The 25,591-nt window shown below is 40.0% G+C and overlaps 1 protein-coding gene and 1 non-coding gene across 3 annotated transcripts; one reads left to right on the forward strand and one right to left on the reverse strand.

The window, feature by feature from the left end:
- Window positions 1–2,066: 2,066 nt before the first annotated feature.
- On the forward strand, window positions 2,067–2,169 carry LOC132320810 (U6 spliceosomal RNA). The gene has a single exon (XR_009484608.1). It is a non-coding gene; the product is annotated as a U6 spliceosomal RNA (small nuclear RNA).
- An 8,144-nt stretch (window positions 2,170–10,313) lies between these two features.
- C1QTNF3 (C1q and TNF related 3) lies at window positions 10,314–25,334 on the reverse strand. Of its 2 annotated transcripts, none has more exons than XM_009816228.2 (6): window positions 25,251–25,334; window positions 19,903–20,014; window positions 17,159–17,313; window positions 13,478–13,607; window positions 11,892–11,991; window positions 10,314–10,473 (listed from the first exon to the last, which is right to left on the reverse strand). In XM_009816228.2, the coding sequence occupies exons 1-6, from the start codon at window positions 25,332–25,334 to the stop codon at window positions 10,314–10,316; spliced, it is 741 nt and encodes a 246-aa protein (XP_009814530.1). The 2 variants fall into 2 exon arrangements, with proteins under 2 accessions (XP_009814530.1, XP_009814529.1); XM_009816227.2 differs by having other exon boundaries at window positions 25,047–25,334.
- Between the last annotated feature and the right edge of the window lie 257 nt (window positions 25,335–25,591).

Below are 25,591 nucleotides of genomic sequence, written 5' to 3' on the forward strand. Positions count from 1 at the left end.
GATTCAATTCTTTCAGGGGTGCCATGTCGCCATAAAACTTGCTTTTCAAGGCCCAAGATAGTGTTCCGGGCAGTGGCATGGGCCACAGGGTATGTTTCCAACCATCCAGTAGTCAATTCCACCATTGTAAGCACATGCTGCTTACCGTGGCGGGTTCGTGGTAGTGTGATATAATCAACCTGCCAGGCTTCCCCATATTGATATTTCAGCCATTGTGCTCTATACCAAAAAGGCTTTAGCCGCTTAGCTTGTTTGATTATGGCACATGTTTGACATTCATGGATAACCTGTGCAATGGCATCAATAGTCAAGTCCACCCCTCGATCACGAGCCCATTTGTATGTTGCATCCCTTCCTAAATGTCCTGATGTGTCATGGGCCCACTGAGCTATAAATAGCTCACCCTTATGTTCCCAATCCAGATCCACCCGAGCCACTTCAATTCTAGCAGCCTGGTCCACCTGCTCATTGTTTCGATGTTCTCCAGTGGCACGTCTCTTGGGTATGTGAGCATCTACATGACGTACTTTTACAACCAGGTGCTTTACCCGAGCAGCAATATCATGCCAGAATTCAGCAGCCCAGGTGGGCTTACCTCTGTGCTGCCAGCTGCTCTGCTTCCATTGCTGTAGCCACCCCCACAGAGCATTTGCCACCATCCATGAGTCAGTATAGAGATAAAGTACTGGCCATTTCCCTCGTTCAGCAATATCTAAAGCCAGCTGAATGGCTTTCACCTCTGCAAATTGACTCGATTCACCTTGTCCTTCAGCAGTTTCTGCAACTTGTTGTGCAGGACTCCACACAGCAGCTTTCCACCTTCGATGTTTTCCCACAATACGACAGGATCCATCTGTAAACAGGGCATATTGCTTCTCAGTCTCTGATAATTTATTATACAGAGGGGCCTCTTCAGCACGAGTCACCTCCTCTGGCAACACTCCGAAGTTTTGGCCCTCTGGCCAGTCCATGATCACTTCCACGATTCCCAGGCGGTTGGGGTTTCCCATCCAAGCCCGTTGCGTTATCAGCGCAACCCACTTACTCCATGTAGCATCAGTTGCGTGATGCGTAAAGGGGACCTTCCCTTTGAACATCCAGCCCAGCACAGGCAGTCGAGGGGCCAAAAGGAGCTGTGCTTCAGTACCAACTACTTCCGAAGCAGCTTGAATTCCTTCATATGCTGCTAATATTTCTTTTTCAGTTGGAGTGTAACGGGCTTCAGATCCCCTGTATCCCCGGCTCCAAAACCCTAGAGGTTGACCTCGAGTCTCTCCAGGCGCTTTCTGCCAGAGGCTCCAGGTGGGCCCCTTATCCCCGGCTGAGGTGTAAAGCATATTTTTCACATCTTGTCCTGTTCGGACTGGCCCAAGCGCTACTGCACGAACTATCTCCTGTTTAATTTGTTCAAAGGCTTGCTGCTGCTCAGGGCCCCATTCAAAGTCGTTCTTCTTCTGGGTCACTCGATAGAGAGGGCTTACGATCAGACTATAACCTGGAATATGCATTCTCCAGAAACCCACAACACCTAAGAAAGCTTGTGTTTCCTTTTTATTAGTTGGTGGAGACATAGCTGTTACTGTATTGATCACATCCATTGGGATGTGACGACGCCCATCTTGCCATTTTATTCCTAAAAACTGAATTTCCTGTGCAGGCCCTTTGACCTTACTTTGGTTTATAGCAAAACCAGCTTCCAGGAGAATCTGGATTATTGTTTTCCCCTTCTCAAACACTTCCTCCGCTGTGCTGCCCCACACAATGATGTCATCAATATACTGCAGGTGTTCGGGAGCTCCACCTTGTTCCAGTGCACTCTGTACCAATCCATGACAAATGGTAGGACTATGTTTCCACCCCTGGGGCAGTTGATTCCAGGTGTACTGGATATCCCTCCATGTGAAAGCAAACTGTGGCGTGCACTCTGCTGCCAGAGGGATTGAAAAAAACGCGTTGGCGATATCTATTGTTGCATACCATTTGGCAGCCTTTGACTCCAGTTCATGTTGAAGTTCTAGCATGTCTGGTACGGCAGCACTCAGCGGCGGTGTGACTAAGTTCAGGCCTCGCTTCGGCAGCACATATACTAAAATTGGAACGATACAGAGAAGATTAGCATGACCCCTGCACAAAGATGACTCGCAAATTCGTGAAGCGTTCCATATTTCTCTCAGAGGAAGAAGTATAATTGTTAAATGTCTCCATGAGATGGTACCCGAAGTACTGTAATGGCTTCAGTACAGAGACTAAATACCAGATTAAGCTCAAGGTCAGTGTTTTAAAAACGAATCTCCCAGGCAGAACATCACTAATCACTACAGAGCACAGCAAACTGAAAAAGTGCACACCAATCTTTAACAGGCACAGCAAAAAAAAGAGAGTGGTGCAGATCAAATAAACTGATGTCGAGAACAGATGAATCAATATTGTGACCTGTAACTTTTAACAGACAGAAATCCCTTCTAATAAGTTCTGTTGAATTTGTCATTATCTCAAACCCTTCGAGCCCCACATTGGGCGCCAAAAAGGACTGTTGTGGTTTAAGCCCAGCTGGCAGCTAAGCACCACACAGCCGCTCGCTCACTCCCCCGCTGCCCCAGTGGGATGGGGGAGAGAATCAGAAAAGTAAAAGTGAGAAAGCTCGTGGGTTGAGATAAGAACAGTTTAATAAGTAAAATGAAATAAAATAAAATAAAATAATAATAATAATAATAATAATTGTAATGAAAAGGAAAATAACAACAGCAAACAAACAAGAAAGGCAAGTGATGCAAATGAAAACAATTGCTTACCACCCTCCGATCGATGCCCAGCCTGTCCCCAAGCAGCGGTCCCCCAGCCAGCTTTCCCCCTAGTTTATATGCTGAGCATGATGTCATATGGTATGGAATATCCCTTTGGTCAGTTGGGGTCAGCTGTCCCAGCTGTGTCCCCTCCCAACTTCTTGTGCACCCCCAGCCCACTCACTGGTGGGGTGGTATGAGAAGCAGAAAAGGCCTTGACTCTGTGTAAGCACTGCTCAGCAGTAACTAAAACATCCCTGCTTTATCAACACTGTTTCCAGCACAAATCCAAAACACAGCTCCATACTAGCTGCTATGAAGAAAATTAGCCAAAACCAGCACACACAGTCACTGTTAAAAAGATGAAATTATACATACTGTGTGTTACATCAACATTTCTTGCAAAAGTACAGGCACTTTGTGATACAGGCTGGCTACAGTGCATGCCAGACTTTTACAGTTTGTATCAGATTTGTTGTTTAAAATTACTCTTAATTTTCCGTCCTTGGGAAAAATACCAAGGCAGGAACGTGAAGTTATAGCTGTACAGAAAACTTTGATTCTCCCCTGTATATTGTTTACAATTCAGTCCACCTCAATGCACGGTTAAAGAGATACTGTTACCAATATAGTTTGTATTGGTTTTGTTAAATGAAAAAGCAAGAATTGCTCACATCTGTTACAGTATTTTAAAGCTTGATAATTATAATTGACTAAAAAAGCAAGTAGGAGGTCGCTACTTAGGGTGAAACTTCTCTAGTCAATTCAAAGATACGTGCATTAATCTGAAATTGAGAACTTTAAAGATTCTGATGAAATTTATGGTGGCATTTTTGTGTCCTGAGTTTATCAAAGCTTTCAAGCATGGGTGCTTTATCCTAAAGCCTGCATTTATACCTTGCCAGAATGAAGCTGTGCTCCATTCATAACACTTCTCAATATCCACAAAGACAGTGTAGGTAGTACTCCACATTTCTGACTTCATATTGTGTGCTGTTGTGACACACTGTCCCTCATTACAATGCGCTTGTCAAATGAGGCAGCTTAATCTCTGCAATTTCAATAGGTTCTTCAGCGTGGAGCATCTCTTTGCCTTTCTGTATTTCTCTGCTTCTGTGTGAGTGTGGATTTGCACATTATTGCTTGCTCTCTTAAGTGTACATCCTACCACACAACAGCAAAAAGCCCCAAAGTGAATCTATCCTGAGATCGGTATGTCCCTCCAAAGTAGCTGTGAATTCATGCTGCGGGAGAATCTGGCTCTGTCTGTCTGAGATTATGAGTTATAGATTTAGAAAGGAAAGCTCAGTCTCATCCACAGAAAGTAATTATATAACTGCCTTGTGCTACTTCACTAAAATTGACATATCTTAGAAAAACTACTGTTTCTGAGTTGTTTAGTCCAGTCAGTCATTGGGGTGTTGATCTGGCCTTGCTGCAGTGAACAAGCTTTGCCATTAACTTTCACAGTGTCAGAAGCTTGCCCCCTGATACTCTGTTAAAGTAGGAGAACAAATTACTGATGCCTGTGACGGTGATTTCTGCACTTTGGACTTTTACCCTTTCACCTGAACCAAAATACTCATCTTCTATTTCCTTTGAGTCACAGCTTATGGTATTACTGTGCTTTCATGATTTAGATGAAGAGACTGGCAAGTAGCTTTATATAGCTAACCTTTATATTGGCTACTCAGTAGAAAATAAATATTTTCCTGAGAGTTTATTATTAACCACTATTGTAGGGACTGGAAACTCTAGACTAGGGTTATTGCCAGATTTTGTTTGCCTGGATACTGAGCTTCAGCTCTGTGCTGGGCACCACACGTACTACCGCGTGGCCATTCTGCCCTAACTTATTTCTGGTGAGACATTCCTGCTAGATAGTGCTGTCCACCACATTCATTGAAGACAATTTCTCCTGCATTGCTAGTGCAATGGATAGATAAGCCTTTTTTTTAATGAACTGTTTCCATCACCTTGCCCATGAGCCATTTATTTGTGCCTTAGCTGTGGGATACCTAATTCATGTTCTTTATTTTGTGTGCTTTTGATAATTTGAGAAAGCAAACATGGACTGTTCTGAGAAGCAGGTAATCTTGGAGGGAAGAAAGCATTGATCTGAAGTGATGCAGTATCTGAAAGCTTTTATTCAAAACCATCATACTTCTACTCTTTTCTAGTTTAAAAAATGAACAGGAGACAAATTAAATTCCACCCAGCACTTTCAGCTGCAGACCAGGACTTTTCACATGATGGAATGGCACAAATGGTGCTTCATTAACTATACATTTGGAGGAATTTACTGAATGGAGCTGTTCTATATTCATCTCTTGCTATCGCATGCCAGTATATGGCCCATGACTTATTCAGCAAGCATCATATAATTGCTGCTGGATAAGGCCGAGAATTAGCATGTGACTATATGATGGGAAGAACATACTGTGAGACACATTCACAGGACACAGGAGCTAAGATGTCAAAGATTATTTTAACAGGGGTATTTCCATTCTTGGTGTTGTAACAATGTGATTATTTTAACGCACTGCTTTTTGTGGAATTTTTCATATCTGCTGGATTGTTTTCAGAAAAGCAGAAGGGTAAAACTCCATCTGTACAATTTTTCACCAGTTAACAGAGGAAGTCTCTTTGTTTAATAAAACCCTGCACCACATGGGTTTTATTATTCTGTGAACGTGTTCATGGAGGATGCCCTGCCCTATTTCAAAAGCAGATGCACAATATTGAGTCTCTCCCACTGTCATCTTTACAGTCTCTGTGACAAAATTTGTGCACTGATTTCATCAATCTAGTGGTAGAAAAGAGTGACCTAGCCAGTCACTCCTGTTGGGAGGAATTGCAATGTCAAGAAGCCAGCATAGTCTCTTTCCACACCTATTATCAGTCCTTGTTCAGCCTGCAAGGTACTCAAGGATGATGTACACACTAGTGAATTAAACTGGGAATTGCTGGATTGTAGTGTTGTGTTGCAAAATTGATGGGTTATACAACTACTTTAGCAGAACAGTCCTGTGAATGCCTTTAGCCCATGACAAGGAGCTATCTCCCCAACTTTTCTTGAGTACTACTTGAAAGTTAGCGCAAGCCAGGATCAGTCCTAACAGTTTTGCAAGCAGACCCCCTGCTATGAAGGCTGAGAGAGTTTAGTTAGAATGAACGTAGTCAGGTGATAACTGTGGGCTGGACAATAAACTCTGGCACCGTTTTGGTTTTTAGTATCAATTTAACCAGAGAGCAGGGGGATGAGGCCTGGGAAGTATGGCTGTTCTCTGCTGCTGCTGCTGTGCTGCATAATTGCCTCAAGGAAACTATTTGATAATGAAAATTAACATGGCACTACAGATGCTCAGACTCTTGCTAGGACTGTGTGGTTTGGCCCAAAGACTAAAGGAGCTGTCACCTTTTGGTGTAGGAGGGAACCTGGTTAAAGTAATAAATGCACATGGTGTTGAGTTCTTTTAATTTATGAAGATAGTTTCTAGAGTTTGTCTCTTTCTTCGTTGGTATCCAAGCATGACACCCAGCCTGGTGTACCACTTTGCACAATTGCTTTTGTTGCCTCAGATTTTTAAATCTGAACTGATCACTGTCAGTTTTCATTTCCTTTGGTTGCTGAAGCAGAACTAACTGCAAAATAGAGAAATTTTGCTACTGATTCACCAAAATGAAGAACTGTGGGCCTTTTCACACACCACTCAGCAACTCCCTGCATGCTTTGTCCTTGTGTGATTTTTTTGATTCGGAGCACAAAACATCATTTTAATAATGTGAGCTAAGTAGGAGAAAAAACGCTTTTAATAAGAAAACACTTTTACTAAAAACTGCTTCAGAAAGCAGTAGGGTGTAATGTAGGAAACTCAATGCAAAATTTCATGGGGAAGATGAAAGATCTGAGTGAAGAGTGTGATTCTTATCTTCCCTTTAGAAAACTGTTGCTTTATTTAAAGCCCTCCCTTTGGCTCACAACGTTTTCAGTGTGACTGAGGTTGCAAACCATTGTCAGTCTAAATTGCTTCCTGAGAACCAACTCAGTCACCCTCAGGCTACAGACTAGCCTCTGAAACTAAAATCATAGACATATTTTTTCTCAAGGATTTCTAATTAGAGTAAACTGAGCTGCTTTCTGCTTTCTTTAAATACCACTCGTGAAACTGGGACCCACACCTAAGATGTTTTCCTTCCGTTAGGTTTCATTCTCGTTCATGTTTTTCTTGCACAAAGTTGTATTTTACCTCTGCCACAGGGGTCCAACCAGCATCTCTCAAGTGGCACGCAGCCCTATTTTGCAAAATGCAGCCCATAACGCTCCTAGCAGCTGGAAGTGAGAGCTGCTACCTTGCAAGGATGTCATAGGGAAGGACAGTGGTCCCTGGGTGTCATGGGGAAGGACAGTGGTCCCTGGGTCTCAGAGGGAAGGGAGGACCAAGAGTGGGGGCTGGTGTTTCACACAGAGCAGAGCTCAGCTTGTCTCTGTGTGAGGCCATGTTTTCTTCTGCTAGGATGCCAGCTCCTACCACAGAGGCAGAGTATCGCCTAGCAAACCACAGCTCTGTGGCAGGCAGGGGCTTGCAGCTCTTGCCAAGTTTTAGTTAAATCTGGGAGCTCATGGAGTGGGAGAGAGAGATACAGACTCAGCTTAGCAAAGACAAGAAACCATTAAGTATACTCCAGATTGCAGCTTTTGAGTTTCCAGAACGTTTCTCACTCATAACACAAATTACAAGATACCACCTATTTTCTAACAGAGGACAAAAGTCTCTGACAGAAGACGTTTTGTCTTGAGCATCTGCTAAGCAGGAGGCTTTCAATTATCGACAGCAATGGAAAGGTGACTAGTTTTCATAAACATTTCTGAGAAAAAAACATACATTCCACATGACTTACTGAATATAAAACTTGATAATTTTGAGGAACAGGAACAGGATTTTTACATCAGCTGCTATATTTTGAAGGATCTTTGAAATTAATATGGAAGTTAACAATTTATTTGTGAAGTATTACAACACTCAGCAGCAATTGCATGCAATAACTTTGCAGAGAAAAGACTGCATAGATTTCATACAAAAATTAGGAAGTTTCAACTTTGATGTAAAAAACCTAGTAGCTTTCACCTTGAAACTGTGACCATGCTGCTGTTTGTCAGAAACTTTTGTGGTGATTCTTAGTTGCTTTCTGCTCTTAGCAGGCCAAGTTGCACAAAACTTGTGAAAACAACATAACATGAGAATTGCAAAACTTGGCTTTCTTTTATATCATGGCCATTACAAGAGATAATGTAAAGGAGGTTAAAATGAGTGGATATATCATAGTTTCTAAAAGTGCTTTATTCTGACCAAAATGGATTGAAATGGCCATGCTATAAAGGAAAATTAAGTCCCCAAAGGAAACCTTATGGATTTAAATTTTTTTTGTGTGTGTGTATATAAATACACACATACACACACACACACACACACACACACGCGTAAATATATTTTGACCTTTAGTACTGGCTTTCTCCTGTTCAGTAGCATAATGAATGCTTAGGATATATCTCCATAGTCTCCAAATGGTAAGGTCCTTGGTAAATACAGATATGAACAAAACAGTATAGTTTTATGACTATTAATCTTTATTGGGTATATGTACGTGTTACAAAGTAAGCAAACATTCCTAACACAACAAGAAATACTTTTTTCAAGACTTTTCCTACTGTGAACGTTAGCTCATGATGCCATATATCTCATACAACTTGCGCACTTATTCCAAAAGAATAACATTATCTGATTACCTGGTGGGTGAGTTTTAGTTTGAAGGCATGCCAGAATTTTACTAAAATGCTTATTAAAATAACATGGTCTCAGGTTTTGAAAACCGATGTGGTGCAAACCTGACCCAAGTTCGTAAAGAAACAATAAAACTCATCGGACAACAGTTCATTAAAGCTAATATTTTCAGTGGTTGATAGCTAAAACTAAAAGTCATAATCATCAAGTATCAACATGCATTTTTCATCATAAGATGTGATTTACATACACTAGGAATGTGTACAAGCACATACAAATTCATAGATTTCGATTCATTTGCTCTATTGTCATGCTGCTGGTATCTGTATCCAGTATAAAAGAATTTCAAATAAATGTTTCCCTAACGCCACCTGCTCGTTATACACTAAGGGCAGGTAATGTCTGGTTAAAATGTAATGTCAATTAAAATGTAATTTATATTTCATTAGTTATGTGCGGAGAGCCAGAATGTGCAGAAGATACATTCAAACTTCAGTCTTGTCTTAGTATATTTGGTCTTGTCTTAGTACATTCGGTCTTGCCTTAGTATATTAGGTCTTGTCTTAGTATATTTGGTGCTGATTCCAATGAAAAGAAAATAGCAAGACAGGATTTCAGGTACCCAAAGTTTGAAAAGCCAGTGGCAAATATTAATGCTGAAGAATGGCCCAGTTTACTGTGACCAGAACTTCTGAGCCAGCCAGTGTTTGCTTTCACCAGTTAAATATTGAACTGGGTTAGCTTCTGCATTGCCAGTCTGCAATGTCTTTTCCTGAAATACTGGTTCTTGGAAGGCTGGTAGGAAAACTGTATAAACAACTTCACTGGTGAGTAAATATGCAATGTTAAAAGGTACATCCTTCTAAAAGACCTCCAAACTCCACAAAGTGTGTGTTTCTCTGTTTGTGCTGCTGGCATATCGCAACTTCTCCAGCCTATATGCTTCTGCTTTGACACCTTGCATTCAATTACATCAGGTTTTAAGAATTTGAAGGCTGGGAAGAAACGTTACAGTTCCCCTGTCTGCACACTGCAGGCTCCATTACCTTAGCTTCAAGCTGCTACTAAGGCAAGAATTACTACCACTCTTAAAAGAGAGAGAGAATGAGCATAAATATGTACTAAAAAATCTATGAAAAATGACACCAGATACATCTTCAGAGGTTTGAGATGGGAATGCAATAAACCTGAATCCTTGACATCTTTATTTTCACATTTTTTTCTTCTATTTGTAAAGTTCACTCTAGTCCAGTAAAAACTTCTTCCTTTAAATCTGGTCTCAGCTGAGCCTACTTATAATTCATTCAGGCCTGTTTCCATGATGCAAACTTAAATGAACATGTAATAAGAACTGAATAAATGAACAGAAAAACATGAACCAATTATTCAGTTCCTGACATATACTTAACTAAAGTATATTCACAGACAAAATTGACTTCACTGCGCAAACTGCTGTCTACATTTTTTAAACTCCTTTTCCTTTGTTTTCAGTCACTTTGGAGAAGAGAACAATAGCAACATTTAACGATTCACTAGATACAACCCAGATGACAATACATGTTCTGTGAATCTGTGTCAACTACCCAATGTATTTAGCTCATCTCTGATACACAAATAGCAACACATTGCATCAAAACAAGCCGCCTTGATCTTTCAATGTTGTAATGCTATTCCACAGTCCAGAGAAAAATACCAGTTCCAGAAAAGAAGTTTCCTCAGATAAACATCTATTGGGTTGTTTCTTTTTTCACTTGGTTTCAAAAAGAAGAAACCCAGCAAAGGTAGAGAAGCGTTGATGGTCCCCGTGGAGGGCTCCATTTCCCATTCGCAGCCAAACTTCATCTCCCTTGGCAAGTTTTAGCACTGCACTGTTTCCTGAAGTGTCTGCTTTCCCTTTTGATTCATAGCTAAGAATGAATATTTTAACAAGTGAGCTTTTTCTTTCTCAAAAATGATCAAGCAAACAACTTCCAAAAAAAAGAATCCAAGAAAGCACATTGTTATCCCAAGCAAAACTTCCTTGAAAGGCTTGCCAGCATTTTTTCCAGCTTTATGAAGAAATTTTGGCATCTTTCTGCATTTGAACTCCTATTTAAATTTTGCATCTTACCTAATTGCATGATTTCAGTCATTTCGGAAATTCTGGAAGTTTAACTTACGTATTTTTTTCCCAGGCGCAGGAACAGATTTGTTATTTAAAATAGAACTCTGCTTATTCACCACAACACTCCAGATTTCCTGTGATGCTCTTTTCCCCTTGAATTCATCCCAGCTAATTTTAAATGCCTCCAGGTCAGGAGTCTCATGTGAGCTGAGACCCTGTGCTCCCGGCACAGACAGTGGGCAGAGACAGGCAGCTCACTCCATCCTGAGGCCTTTCTTTGGAACGTAGATATGTTTGTTGTGGGCTAACCTGCTGGCTCTGTAAGAGTGTTGGTTCCCTTTCTTCCACCTGTTGCCTCTTCTGACATCAGTCCTTCAGGGGAAAAAAATTGGGCACTTTTTCTTTTGCAGGAAAGATTTATTGGGTATGAAGCACGCTTTGGTGGTGCTTTGGGTATGGGCTGTTGAAGAAACCTTGACAGCTTAAATGAACCAGCTATCATCTAAGAAGTGCCTAAAATCCAGTGTGATCAATCTAAGCTTTTGTGTCTGTTTATTCAGGCTCAGGAGAGAATCTTAGTTTTGGCATCAGACCTCTGGTTGGTATTAAAGAAATAATAGTTTTTTCCAAACACATATTTTTTTCAGATATCCATCTGGCTACAAGCATCTTGACCTGGTCCTTATAGAAGTTGATAAGCTAGAAGTGAATCCTGTTCTTGATGATCCTCCAGCTAACATAAAGAGTTCAGAAACTTTTTATTCCGAGTGTTCTAATGATAACAAAGCCAATAAATGGAGGACTTTTTCTTCTTACTCATCCTTATTACTGCAGTTTAAATGCTCTCTACCTTTAAAGAAAATTGCTGTCCCCTAATTTTTAACAAGACTGTTACTAGTATGACAGGCAAAATGAGGATGAAGATCTGTTTTAGCAGAATGACAGCATGTTACCACTGGACTCCAACCCTGACTTGCAGTGCTAATTCCTTTTTGAGGAACTTGTGATCAAAGCTGAATTTTAGGTCCAGGATCTGTGGCAGGTTTGACCCAAATTTGCAAATCGAGGAGGGCAAAATACAATAGTTTTTCTTTGTTGGTTATTTTACCCTCCAGAATTTCTTCAAAAAATGAACAATTTCATGTTTCTTGAAATGTGAGCAAGCCATCACATCTGTGCTAATATGTCTTTTGCATTAAAATGGCCTGGCCCTTCACTTACCTATATAAGCTGAAAACTGTATTGCCATTATGCATCAGGTACACGTACACTTCTTCCACATCTTCATGTTTCATCATACTGAAGGTGAAGAAATACACCCCTGAAAAGATTACCAAATACAATGTGTTTGCTTCATAGAGGGGGGTAGTCATGCTACAGACTTGTGCTTCTGCTTAGCCTGAGGCCAAAATTACCTTCCAGTTGTCAGTGGGTATATTGCTTCTGCTTATAGTGTGCCAAAATCTGATTAATTTTTATTCTGCATATGGCAGGGGTTCAGCCACATCCTATTCCAGAGAAATGACTGTATTTGAGCATGGCAGCACTGCTTATCCCTTCCCTCTCACTGAAAGGGAAATTTCCCAGAGGCTGAGTCTAGTGACCCCTCACTCACCTTTTTTTCCTTACCTTCTTGCTCCTGCTCTCTCCCAAAAGGGCAGCCTCCAGACCAGCCAGGGCTCAGCCTCAGAGGCTGTCATACAGCCTGTATGTTGCCCAGGTCAGGCAGGGTATGAGTGGTTTTAGCAGCACCCACTGCTGCTCACCTGGCCGTACCACATCCTGAACAATGCAGACATAGCCATTGCTTTCTCTTCTTGCACTACACACCCTTACCATCACCCCTTTTCTTTTTAGCTCTTTCTTTGTCTGAAAGGTGACAACAGTGTTGTCAGTGCAACCATGTTAGGTGTTATGAGCTCTACAAGACTCTGTCAGGTGGGAAGACAAGCTCCTGGTTCCTGAACGGTAAGTCTGTAGCATTGACGCTGCAATGAGAGCTTGGAGCTTGCATCGAAGTCCTTAAATCATTGTGGGTCAAAGTTTATTGACATCCACATATACATTAACCTCAAAAGGAAGCAGCTGTGAGGACACACACACCCCTAACTGTCAGTAAGATGTGCTACAGCAAGCTTGGAGGGCCTGACTTTTATTTAATTTAATATAATTTCCCATAGCAGTGAGTAAATGAATGGCAGGGTGAAAAAGGCCAAGTGAAGGAAGGTGGTTTCAGGCTTTGCTTAGACATGGTTTTGGTATGGGCCTGCCTCCCCCGTCTCCTATCGTTCTTTCTGCGCTACAGCTGCAGAAGATGGGGGATTGATGCAGCTGAAAAATAACTCAGGAAAAACTGTAATGTGTCATTTCCAGCTGCATATCTGTTGCAGGGCAGCTCACAGCTGAACTGGCATGCGGGAAGATGGGGATGAAGAGAGTGACTGGAGGCAGGAGGCGGAGGAGGCAACTGTGAAGCTGCTGCTGCTGCAACATCAGGGCCGTGGTTACCTCATCACAGTGGCAGAAGGGCTAAGGGTCTCAGAGCAGATGGTCTTGCTCCCTCCCCAGCTCTGGCCATGCCTCTTTCTCCTGCCTTTGTGCCAGCACTAGTCTCATTGGCTGGCAAGCCCTCTCTTGGCTTGCTCAGTTTCCAATTTAATTTTTCCTGAAAGTAGGTAGCAAGAGCTATGCAGAGCGAGTCTCATTAGTGCCTTGTGAAAAGGCAGTTAACTAGTTTTTCATCATCATTGACCATGCTTCTCCCTGTAGCTCCCAGTATTGCATTATTTTGTTTTGCAAACACTCACCATTCACTGGAGCACCAAATCTCCCAGTCATGACATCAAAAAAATTCCCAACGTTGGTTTCGACACTACTGAAGATGATCCCACTGTTCTGGTTGCTGAAGTGAGTAGCCATGGAAGCCATGAACGCAACCTGCAAAAGTGCAGTTCTTATTCAGGCAGTCGTTCACGAAATGCACATGTGTAGAGGAATCAGCTACAGAATTCTTTCCTGTATTTGCGGTCTGTTTATTTTCCTCACAGAGATGTTCTTCTAGGGCCTGCTCCAAGGCCATTAAACTCCAGTAACAAAAATCCCATTGAATGAAACTGGAAGAGGACTAGGCTGCTTACATTCAATTGGACTATTCATGACTGTAAGTGTATGGGCAAGTGTTTGCAGGTGAGGACCTTCGTTTGCGATTTTATTTACTTTTAAGTCTTTCTAGAATGATGCAACAGAAAACTGATATTGAAATGGATGGTGTTTCTGACAAAAGTGATTTAATTAGTTTTTATATATTCCCCAATGCATTTAGACTGGATATTGCTTTTAACTGAATGTGTGAAATAAACAATGCTCGGTAAAATCCATACACATTCATGTTTCTTGCTAACTACCTTCAGACATACACTAAGCATTTTTATTAGAGGTCCTCTGGAAGTGCAGTTGCTGGGACTCAACATTCAGTGCTTTTTCTCTCTTACCAGTTGCCCTGTAACCTCAGTCACAACAACAGAGGGTGGTGGAGACCAAAAGAAGAAACTAAGAAAGTGAAAACTGTGCTTCAACTTCATGTTACACTTCTTACAGTGAGATGTATTGACCATTCATAGGAAGCAGTGCAAATCCTCCCACATTGCACAATTCAAATTACCCTCAGCAAGATACCCGGGAACGACCCTGCTAACTTGCATGCGCAGGGAGGGGGGTTATCTCTTCTGTGAGTCTGTGATCCCTGCATCTGACTGTCAGTAAATGGGGTACAGGTAGAATTGCTGCACTTGTATGCCAGCACGTCACATAGTGACTAGGCATTTTATCTCTATCTCTTAACTTCTTCGATGAGAAGTGTTCAATTACGGTTGTTACTGCCCCTCACAAAAATGACATTTTTCACGAGATTCCAGCTATGCTGGTGTTAAAAAAAACACCACAAACTTCTTTTGATTTCAGATCCCAATGAGAACAAAACCAAAACAGGCAAAATCGAATGCAAGTCCAGATCCAGCAATGGAAATCATTAGCCATCTGCTCAGAAATTTGAGGAGCTCCAGATGTGAGCTGAAAGCTTGGGCTGATTTTCCTTATCCCTGCATGGATGCATTTTCTGTGACGGCAAATTGTTAACTTCTTGCTTCTCAGCCAGGATCAGATCAAAGTTCATCATGTGTTAAAGGAAAGCAGCTGCAATGGCAGCTTGATGGAATTTATTGCTTTTTGTCTAGATTCCATTTCACATTCCCTTTGACCCAAACTACTTTTCTTGGGCTGATCAGAAGTGTTGAAAAAGATGTCCTTTCTCCCTAGGTCTCATTTTGAAGTAGCAGATCAACATGGACATGCCAAGTCTTTCAAAACAGTCCTGTACTTAAAACAGTTTTGTATTCAACAGTGTTTTCTCCTCTATCTACCCCCGCTCTAAAATTCTTAAGCATGATGTTAACATGAAAGTATATGCTATACTGTGTAAAGAATTTTTAAACACATCTGTTAAAAACACTGATGGAACTTTACTTGGAAATAGGTATTGCAGTATGAGCTTTTGTTATGCATCCTCTTTCATTATTCAGTTTTTAATTAAATTACTACCACTATCTTTATGCAAGAAAAAAATGCTGATAGCTCATTTTAAAATTGCAAAAGGATTTATGTTGAATGTAATTACAACAAATACCTTTTTAAGATATTCAGCTATAATGTTAACTCCAGTTAATTCTTTAAGAATATTAAAATAATGCCAGTAATTTTGGAAACTATTTTCATTGTGAATTTTATTCTGTGCCATTATCCCATCTTCACGCAACCTAGGGTGGAGAATTCAAACATATGCAATGCCAAGAAATCCAAGGCCATTTTCCCACAATGCACACGTTGGTTGTACTGTTGATTTTGCTGTTAATTTGCATGCCTTTTATGAGGATATAAAGCATATATGAAGGACTGTTATTGGGAAACAGTATCCTTCAGTTAAAAGGTGTAGATCTGTAAATAGATCAGAACTTCAGTTTTCCCAAAGCCAGAGCATTTGGAAGTGGGATTTCTTTTTGCACTTGTTTACTTTGTCCCATTCTGTCCCTTCTGTGGTGAACTTGGTTTGGGGGGTGTGAATCAGATCAAGACTAAGACACTTCCATTAAAGCATGTATGTGTGAGTGAGAATGTAAACTCCCTTAGAGTTTCTGGAGATCTACATACTCTCTGGTGTCTGAAGTCCCATTTGCCCAAAAGCAGCAGTGACTGTCAAATTAAGCTGAGTTGCTCTTCTAGATCCTCAGTAATTGTAATGGGAGCTTAGATGTTTCCCTCACATGTAGGCTCTCTGGAGCTGAATCTGACTGCAATCACCTGCCCACACAAATACACCTAGTGCCATCTGAAGTGCTTTAGGATTCCCCCATGGGGCTGGCTGATCTGACCTACAGAAGCCCCTTCCACAGTGGCAGCTGGAGACCAGGAGGGGTAAGTCTCAAAGGCTTGCCATGCATCTAAATCTTGTCTTTAGCACCTTAGCTGCGCTACATCATAAAGATAGTCAAGTCTTCCTGATATTGCAGATGACCTTGTATATTGTTACACTGCAGTATACAGTGTGGACAACTCTTTTAAATCCCCTTTGCAGCAGCAGTCCAAGTCCCATTTACTTTTGATTGCCTTAAGAACAGGACTACACCACGTCTCCGCTGTACTGCAGGTGTGTATATATATATAGAGAGAGAGAGAGAGATAAGCTCTCCGCCATCTGCCAGATTCCTGGGACATGAAGAAGCTCTAATGCAAAAGCTATGGGACTATGCCAACACAGTGTTGAGACCAAATAGATATATCCCATCCAGCTCAGGCTTGAACCCATGTTTTAATGCTCATCTGGCTTTTGGGTAGTTCATTCACAGGCAGAACCTACACGCTTCTCAATATATTTGAGGTACCTAGACACATAAACACACAGATAGTGTTTTTACTGAGGGGTATTTTTCAAAATCAGAGGACTTCCGTCTGCACTCAGAGGTTTTGACCCCATACTTTGAGGAGTTGGATCCATATGCTTCCGAGAATCTTGCAAAGCCTGACTAACTTGAGAAGCACGAGCCTGAGTGACTCCTTTACTCTTTTCATATGCCATAGGAAGCGCAGTTATGTATGTAATTCAGCTTGATAGAAAAATTATAGTCCCTGCTATTGTCCTTTAATGACCCAGATACTGGCTTTCTGCCCTAAAAGGGAACCATGTATGTTTCTTCCTGCCCATTTCTCAGCTGGATTCTTCCTCTAAAGAAAGATTAAGCCCTGATGTCTTTCTTTTCCAGGAAGATCTGACAGAGGACATTTGTCAGTCATGACAAGGGCTATATATGTCTCTCACTGTATTAATTTACAGGGGCCTTTGCTTCTTAAGTATCTTATAGTAGTTAGGTGCTGTTTTTCAGAGAAGAAAACCGTAATGTGAGAACTGCTGCAGCCAACACAAGCCAGAGACTTTGTACCTGTAGCTCTGGGGGAATCCCAGGGTAACCCTTCTCGCCTTTGGGTCCATGATGGCCACGCTCTCCCCTTGGTCCCGTATCTCCTTTGTCTCCTTTCTCACCTTTGGCTCCTTCCTGACCAGTTGCTCCATTATTTCCATTGTTTCCATGATTTCCTTAAAGGAAACAGAGCTTTCTGTTTATCTTAAATAATTTCATATAATATATTTTAACAGATAACTGTGACAGGGTCCTTTTCCACCAGTTTGCAACACATGGACTTTTCAGTACCATAAAAACCAGATTGAGCTGAGATGGATGAGAAACAGCTGTGTGGTTAAGCTGAAGGTGAAGGTTTTGATGAGCAAGTTTCCAGAAGGATGTAGATTGATGTTTAAAAATTAACCCTCACGCTATCCTGGTGGTGTTGTAGAAACTGCCAATGTCTCAAGTCATTGCGTCATTGGGGAGATGTGCAAGACAAGACCTCAGCGGATGTGAAGCTCAAGGAAAGCAAAAGCCACTGCCTATTGACACATACCAGGTAGCCTGCATAGGCACTCTTGCTTTTACTTTTGTGCAAAAACTTATTTCCTGATAATTTAAGTTAATTAGGATAGGATAAGATAATTTTGAATAACATATTGCTATCTTTAAAACATGTTTACAGAAATGAACAATAGCTGTAGCCTTAAACTAGCTAAATGTGCCAAAACCAAGAAGAGTGTGCATTCTTGGGGTGCTGGTTAGCTTGAAGGGGTTGATTGATTGCATGTTCCTAGATTTAAAGAAAGACAAAATTTTTATAGTGAAGCTTTTCTGAGATGGTTTCTTGTAAAAACGGTCATTATAAAAACATATTTCTGCATCTGCAGTATTACTTAGTCCTGATGTTTACTAAGGAAATTACTAAGCAAACGTCTATGAGACTGACAAAATTTTAAAGTTGGCTAGAATCCCTAAGCAATTATTATGCCTACCTGAAGCAAAAGCCTGACCTTTCAATTAATTACTCAGGGATTAATTAGTGTCATCATTGTTCTAATTCTACCTGAATTTAAATTACATTCTTTGCCAACTCTGCTTGTTCTCTATTTAGTCACTCTGGTTACAAATTTACAAGAAGAATGGTGTTGTTTGAGATCAAATCCAATGATTAAGTGATTCTTCAGAGTTTTTGCACTGAGAAAAAAAATTTACTTCAAACAAGGAAGCTATATGGTGTAAGAAATTAAGCAAATTTTTGTTTGTATAGAGAAATCTGTAACACTTTAAAATAACAAGAATGATCCTTCATGTAAAGCCAGAACTACTTCTCTACCATTTCAGAACAGAATTATGCAATTCAGTCAAGGGAAAAGCAGTGTTGTCGTTCCCCTTATGGGCCCAGTGATATGAAATGCAGCAGATGAAGGAGACAGGGAAATTTCAGGGTGCAGAAGGTTGCTGTTGGCCATACATTTGTGGCATCCTGCGGTGACAAGAAAGCGTGACTGAGATACATCCTCGCATGAGGAAAGGACAAAGCTGGGACTGGGCTGTGTCCCAGTATGTCCACTGCAGCATTGAAAGTGTGGGTCTAATAGAAAATCGTGTCCCACTTCTAAGAAGCCAACAATTTATTAGCATGTAATGCAATATTTCTGCACAAGAGACCTCACCATTAGACTTATATTGCTTCCGTAATGGTCAATAATATTTTTATAAAGGGTTTATGCATGAATAGCTTATGGCAGGCTAATACCAAATATGCCTATGACCTTATTTTGCCTAATACCCAAAATATGTCAAAGTAATAATTTATTTCAAGATTTTGCCAATTGAAGCTAGTTCTTGAAACACTTCATTCATTCAGTTTTAACTTCATAACAGTCAGATTTACCTGTTACTGTAAACTGTTTCTACCAAAAATCACTACATTGATTTTTTTTGTGTATGGTTATCTATCATGTCTGTTACTGTCAGTACATTTGTGAGACAGAAGGATTATGAAATTGCATTTTTATTGTGATAACATAAGACATAAGCTTTTGAAGATTAGGCAAATCTGTCAGTCAGTGACATGTTCATTTACATTATACGTCTGCTTTAGGAATGGTGATTTTCAAATCCCTGAAGGTAGCTGCTGTAACAAACTTACACCAACATGCAACTAACTTTTTCCCTTCTCTAGGCTCTTCTTTTTCCATTCCAATAATCAGATCAAAGTACACCCTTTTCTTGTGTATCCTGTTCTTCCCTGTGCATTTTTAATGGAAAAAAAAAAAGGTACTTTTTATTACAGAAGAGAAGAAAGAAGGAAAAGAAAAAATTTCTATGAGAGAATAGAAGCATGTGTGTCTCTGTAAAATATTGGCTAGCAGTATGCTAGATTAAACAAGGCTCCTGAATACAGTACACAATAGCATAGTTGGATATTCAAAGGTGATCGCAATAATCAACTCCAGGGAACAAGTTTCTTCCAACTTTAATGGAAGCTTCATGCTGCTTTAAGAAGAGAGACCAATTTGCCTTAGAAATGTAATAAGATTAATTTCAGTATGAATTTTTGAAAGCTGAATTTTAATAACAAATGGGTTTTCACTGGAAAAGACTTTAGAGTCTACCTGAAAATCTCTGTCTCCCCAGAAATTATAGAAAAACTTGTTTCTGAATCTGTCCCCCAATACTGATGTTTGGACCATTCTCTGATATTTCATAGAATAGCCTGTAGTTTATAGCCTGTAATTAGACTGATCGAAAAATCAATTAAACTTCATCTTTACCTGGCATCCCAGGGGGCCCAGGAGGTCCTGGGGGCCCTTGGTAGAGTCGAACTCCAAAGTCACCACGGCAGCAGGAACTACAGTCTGGATTCTGCGGTCCAGTTTGTGGGGGCTAAGAGCACAAAAATAAGCTTTAAATAGCTCATTCATGGAGGGCATCAATCATATGCATGTTGGTTACAGGGTCTTCATTATATATTCTCTGTTTATATATTTGCTGAGTTTTCAAAACACTTCTTATCTGGGCTGAAATCTCCCATACTTGGGTTGTCCCTGAAGATGTTATTTTTGGAAGATTTAAGGGAATAGCTCTTCAAGTGTTCTAAGAGGTATATGAATATTTTAAAAAAACAACTTGTCCTGTCAAATAATGAGGGTTTTGAAAATAAAATAATACCAAGTAATGAAAGTTAGATGACTATTTCAGTTATGTTCCTATCTTGTTTTTCACTGATCCCACATTTCAGCTGACTTTTCCTGACAAACAAGCCTATGTACAATGAGTGGTAGGACACAAGGGACTTCATTTGACCTTCAGCAATGAACTATCCTCCACTAAACACAAAGAAAACTGTGTTGGACCACCCGAAGGAGATGTTCAAAATGTCTGTGCAGCATATTCCTGTTCATGGACCCAGACTTGCATATTTACAGGTTACTAAAGTTGGGAGAACCTAAAAAAGTGCCAAGATAACATGACAAAATGTTGAACTCTCCACAACACCTGGTGTTATGGACATCTGATTATTTGTAGTTGTGGGTGTGTAACTATGAAAACCTCTTTGTAAAACCTGAAACTAATATGGCAGCATAAATAAAATAACAAGTTTATTATACACAGCTCAGCTACTGTAATAATAATTTGATAACAGCTTTGTTTCAGTGCTTTTTCTTTCCCAAATTATTGTATTTATACTAATGGAGTCTCATTCGATCCTGGCTGAATTTTGTAACTAGGCTCTTGTGATGATTTAGCAGTCACAAATCTTCTGATAGGTCAGCTGAGGTAGAGGTTCAGGGTTTGATTTTATTTCTCTACCTCATTCTCATGTCTCCTTCTGTGTTTCTTTTTCCCTACAATCCTTTGCTATTATCCTGAGGTGCAAATCTGCAGTTCTTAAATTCTAGCGGGGGATAGTTACACTAGTCCAACTGCTACTTTTCTCTAATCATTCTATTGTTTGTCTTCCTTCCCTTTCTGCGTCTTTATCATCCTTAACCTACTTGCCCAATGCAGACCTATTGGTTTAAAGGCAGCAAACGAGCCTCTGGTGGGGTGGAAGCTGCCAAATGAACTTATAGATGTGCTGTATTCCTGCCCTCATCAGCTGGCCTGATCTGAAACACTAAAGCTTTCTGGCCAGTGTTTTGAACAATACCAAGCACACTCTCAGAATTCATTAATTTCAAGAGGCTTGGGAGTTTATGTTTATGGATACAGAAAAACCCTTTCATGCCATCAAAATACTGCAACTCCTCCAACGGGACAGACACATGCCCTCTCCAGCTGGAACCTCTGATGATGGAGCTACCATGGGAATAAAGGCTGACATGACAGCTCAACAAATATGCTTCATATTCAAAGAGTTATGGAAATGTTAGGACATACCAATGGGCACAAGGGCTTCATATTTATGGGGTTTTGGTCAATACTCTGCTTTTCACCTTAATTCTGGATAAGGTCTATATTTGATGAGAAAATTGACTTCTGCCTGTTGGACTGTCTGTTCCTGGAGAACCTGTTTGTATCTTTCTTGCTGTTTTATCTCTCCCAATTGTTGGGAAGAACATAACTGACAATCACCAGACACACTGTTTAAAGCTTTCCTAATATGAGAGAAGAAGTAGCTCTGCTTTCAGCCCATTTTCAGTCGTTGAAGGGGAGCCAAGTACAAGAGGACCGGAATTGCACAAGCATTTTCACCATCTGAAATGCTAATGTTGAGTGTTGCACTGAGATTAAAATCTCCAGCTCTTTTTTGATAGTGCTTCATAGTCATGTTAAATGAGAAGGCAAACTTTATACACACCTGCCAAGAGCAAATAAGTCATATCAGCCTAGAAATATCCACAGACTTAGAACTGTGGATTATAGGTAAGGGAAGGCATGAATCCAGCAAACCAGACTGCATGTGAGACTGTCTCTGTGCAGGTAAGATTTGTTTTTTTACCTAATGCACTGAAATCCTGAATGGCATTATTAGCTAACCAGCTATGGTACCGTAATAGATACTAGTGCTGGTCATAACCAAATGCTATTTGGCATTTACCTCTCGAAAAGCTCATCGGGTTATTACATGTGAAATGAGGCAAGTCCTTCCAGCCTGGTTTTATGAGAACAGTTCCACTGACTTCAAAATAACTACTTATGCAAGTCATAAAGTAGTATTGACTTATTATCTTTACTGATCCTCTGACTAGGAGGAAAAAAATGTTCACAGTCAGCTGCCAAGAACAATGAATATTCAGGATACTCTTTTAATCTCTAAAAACACAGAACTTCATGAAGAGTACATTTAAAGGAAAAATCTGTTCCTAAGGTAAAATTACACTCAAATGGGACAAAGAGATTAATTACAGCCTACTTGCCAAAGGTGTCCTATGCAGCCATTCGCACATAAATTTTATCACACAAGGAATCTTTGGCATTGCTCTCAGAACATGATATGATTTAGGAGCTTGTGAAATGCATCTGCCACATTGATATCCTAATACAGATAAAAAACTGGAAATATTTCTGATGCTATTTGCTGAATTTCCTATGATTTAGTATGTAGGAGGCAGTTCTAGGCAACAGATGGCCTATAAAATTCCCTTAACTTATAGCTGTGGACAAATCATAATTGGAGAGCCAGCCCTTTTTCATTTCATGATTAATTTTATGGGTTTCTGTTATATTGTCTAAGACAATGCAGAAGACAAGTAATGTACATCCGCCATTCTTGGCTCCTGTTCTGAATGCAAAATAGCATGTCTCTGTGGGCACTAAGGCTCTCCATGCCCCTTCTCCAGGAAAGAATTAAATAAACCAAAATTGCCAAAATTCAGGGTGAAACATCAGTAAGTTGGGGGGTACCTCAAGGTTTTCAAAGAACAACCTGAAAAGGAAGAATGTGTCTGGCATGGCTCTCCCCAGTCACTAAGAGTTCTTGTGCTTGAGAAATGCACATTATATTTTACGTAAGTCACCAGCAGCTTGGAAACCGGCCTTGTACCCAATGCACGAAAGACCAATGCTATTGTCTCTATTCCACAACAGGGAATGGAACCATTAATACACTTTAGCAAGAGGGTGAAATTCTCCAGCCAGAGCTAAGATAACCAAGAAGGTAGGGACTTAGGGGTGAATCAGCTTGAAGATACCTCAAGAGGAAGAGAGGTTTGACATGAATTAAAACATGTCTGTGCCACCTTTGTTCCTCCTCTGCCTGGAAACCCCTGGAGTCTAGAGATGGAAAATACCTATTGCGTCAGCCACTCTGTGATGGATTATCCCTGTCATGCATCTGCTGGTGCTCCGTTTCATTTCAGTAAGCCAAAAATTGCATCATTTCCCCAGCAAAGATTGCTTCTTAGAGAGGGTCTGGCAGGTAAATGACTGCCATCAGCTGTACTCAGACTCGCTGGGCTCAGTTTTAATGTCACAGCCTCTTCCCCCAGCAGGCAACTCCAAACATCTTGCATCAAACTCTCTGATGAGAGACACATGCACCTCAAACACAGTGACACTTTCTGTGAGGGGGGGTTTGACCCCTAAAAAAGTTGTAATTTTGTATTAAATTATCTGAAATGATGTTGAGTTAAAGGGGAATCTTCTTTAAGTACCAATAATACATGGTCTGTAGTATGCAGCTGCACAATTCCCTCTACAGTAAAGAGGTATGCACACACTAACTGTCTCACTGGACTATATACCTGATGGTTTACACTGTTACTGCAAGTGCAATTTAACATACCTACAGTTAAATACCTATTTTGCTGAGTGCACTGGAGGAACATATCACTCCTACCCAAGAAATATGAAATGCAAAGCACTATAAAATTTAAATACAGGGAATATAGTGGTGTATTAAACCTATTCCCCTATTTGGATGTGTTTCAGTTCTTCAAGCCGAGGAGAGTATTAAAATTAAGTCTCCTCTCTGCTTATCATGAAGTAAGTTATTATTCAACACTTGTCTGCATGTCCATGATTTTTGGAATATCATAGTTTAATCTGAAAGAGTTTTAAAAAACAAATGATAAAAGGTGAACTATACAGGACTCAAACATTTGTATCAGCAATAGGAAAAAAACACTCATGTTCTTGTTTCTAAAAAACATTAATCAACAAAAACTTCAAGTGGAATTTTGTTTTGCTAGTGCTAGAAAAAGCTTCATCTTCTGCCCTTCAGATTTTTCCTTTTAAATTTGGACTGCAATATTTTATGTATAATCAAATTATGCCATTCTTCCCTTTGCAGTGAGCTAATGACTATAATATCTAAAATACCATGTAAAAGGCATAAAAAGATTCCCAGTTTAAAACGCAGATACTACAGATGATTTAGAGTTTCATTCCAAGTATTTTTTCCTCTGAAACTGTCAAGTTGATACATATTGTTAAACCTACTCATTACATTAGTATCTGGTTTTTTCAAGCTATTCCTTAGAATAAAATTTTTGAACACTCAGAATTTCATTATGTTTGTCTCAAGCTCAAAAGAATATACTTTATATACATAATTTTCAAGTGAAGTTATTCTCTGCTAATTGAATCTTTCCAAATATATATAAATATATAAATATCTACAAATTCTGTAATTCTCTGTCACATCCAAATGAGTTAACAGAATATAAAACTTCAATATATTAAATAAGTAATACCTTGAAATAATTAAGAGACTCTATATCAGAATATATGATTGCACAGGATCACAGTTTCAGCAAAACAAAGGGCTGCTGTCTATGTTGAAACCAGTGTTCCCAACCACTGCTCGTTCTACCAGCTCATTAAAAGATCCTATAAAGCAACCCAGCAGGATACAGACCAATACATAGCTTTAATAAAAATAATTTCATAAATATATCACTAATAATCTTAGCAAACAAATAAAATATCTCATTAGCTTTAAAGATATCTTTAGAAGATTAATTCAGAGTACCTGGACTCTATCTGAGGTAGTCAGTTCTACATCATCTACCTCTGGTCTCAGGACTTTTTGGTCTGTAGAAGTGCTATTATCAACAGTCCACTCTATAAGTTGACTCCGCTGTTTCAATATTTCCCTGCTTCTGGAACCTTTATGGCCAGTCTGGTGGTGACTTTGCAATACTTTGGCCACTGGTTTATAAGATCTTCTGCTCACCTCCATGTATTCATCTTGACACAGGCAAAATGGAAGAAAAAATAAAGCCAGTAGATGCCAACTGATGAAATCCTTCTCTGCCATGTTATTAAAAATAATTTTTCAGGAGTCCAGCAAATGCCTTGCAGAAGGAGAACCTCTTTGCTGCACCAGGAGTTATGTGGTCCTTTCAGCTTTTCCACTAGTAAGCCTGGCACTGAAACTAGTACCAGGTTTTATACGGTTGTGTGCAATAAATAAAACTAAAAATGCCAAAGTGACAGGATCCTTCATCCAAAATCAGTCATGCTCCTTTAAACAAACCAGGCATTATTCACCACTTCACCACCACAAGGAAAATT

This window comes from Gavia stellata, chromosome Z (assembly GCF_030936135.1).
Source record: "Gavia stellata isolate bGavSte3 chromosome Z, bGavSte3.hap2, whole genome shotgun sequence".
In the NCBI taxonomy this organism is placed as follows: domain Eukaryota; kingdom Metazoa; phylum Chordata; class Aves; order Gaviiformes; family Gaviidae; genus Gavia; species Gavia stellata.

Bases quoted from the DNA above. Each gene is read 5' to 3' on its own strand.
- C1QTNF3 (XM_009816227.2), bottom strand. From the start codon at position 25,334: ATGGCAGAGAAGGATTTCATCAGTTGGCATCTACTGGCTTTATTTTTT. The intron at 13,608-17,158 runs GTACAAAGTCTC...GCACTTTTGCAG, and splicing joins GGATTCCCCCAGAGCTACAG to GTTGCGTTCATGGCTTCCAT. The intron at 10,474-11,891 runs GTAAGTGAAGGG...ATTCATTCTTAG, and splicing joins ACAGTTTTCAGCTTATATAG to CTATGAATCAAAAGGGAAAG.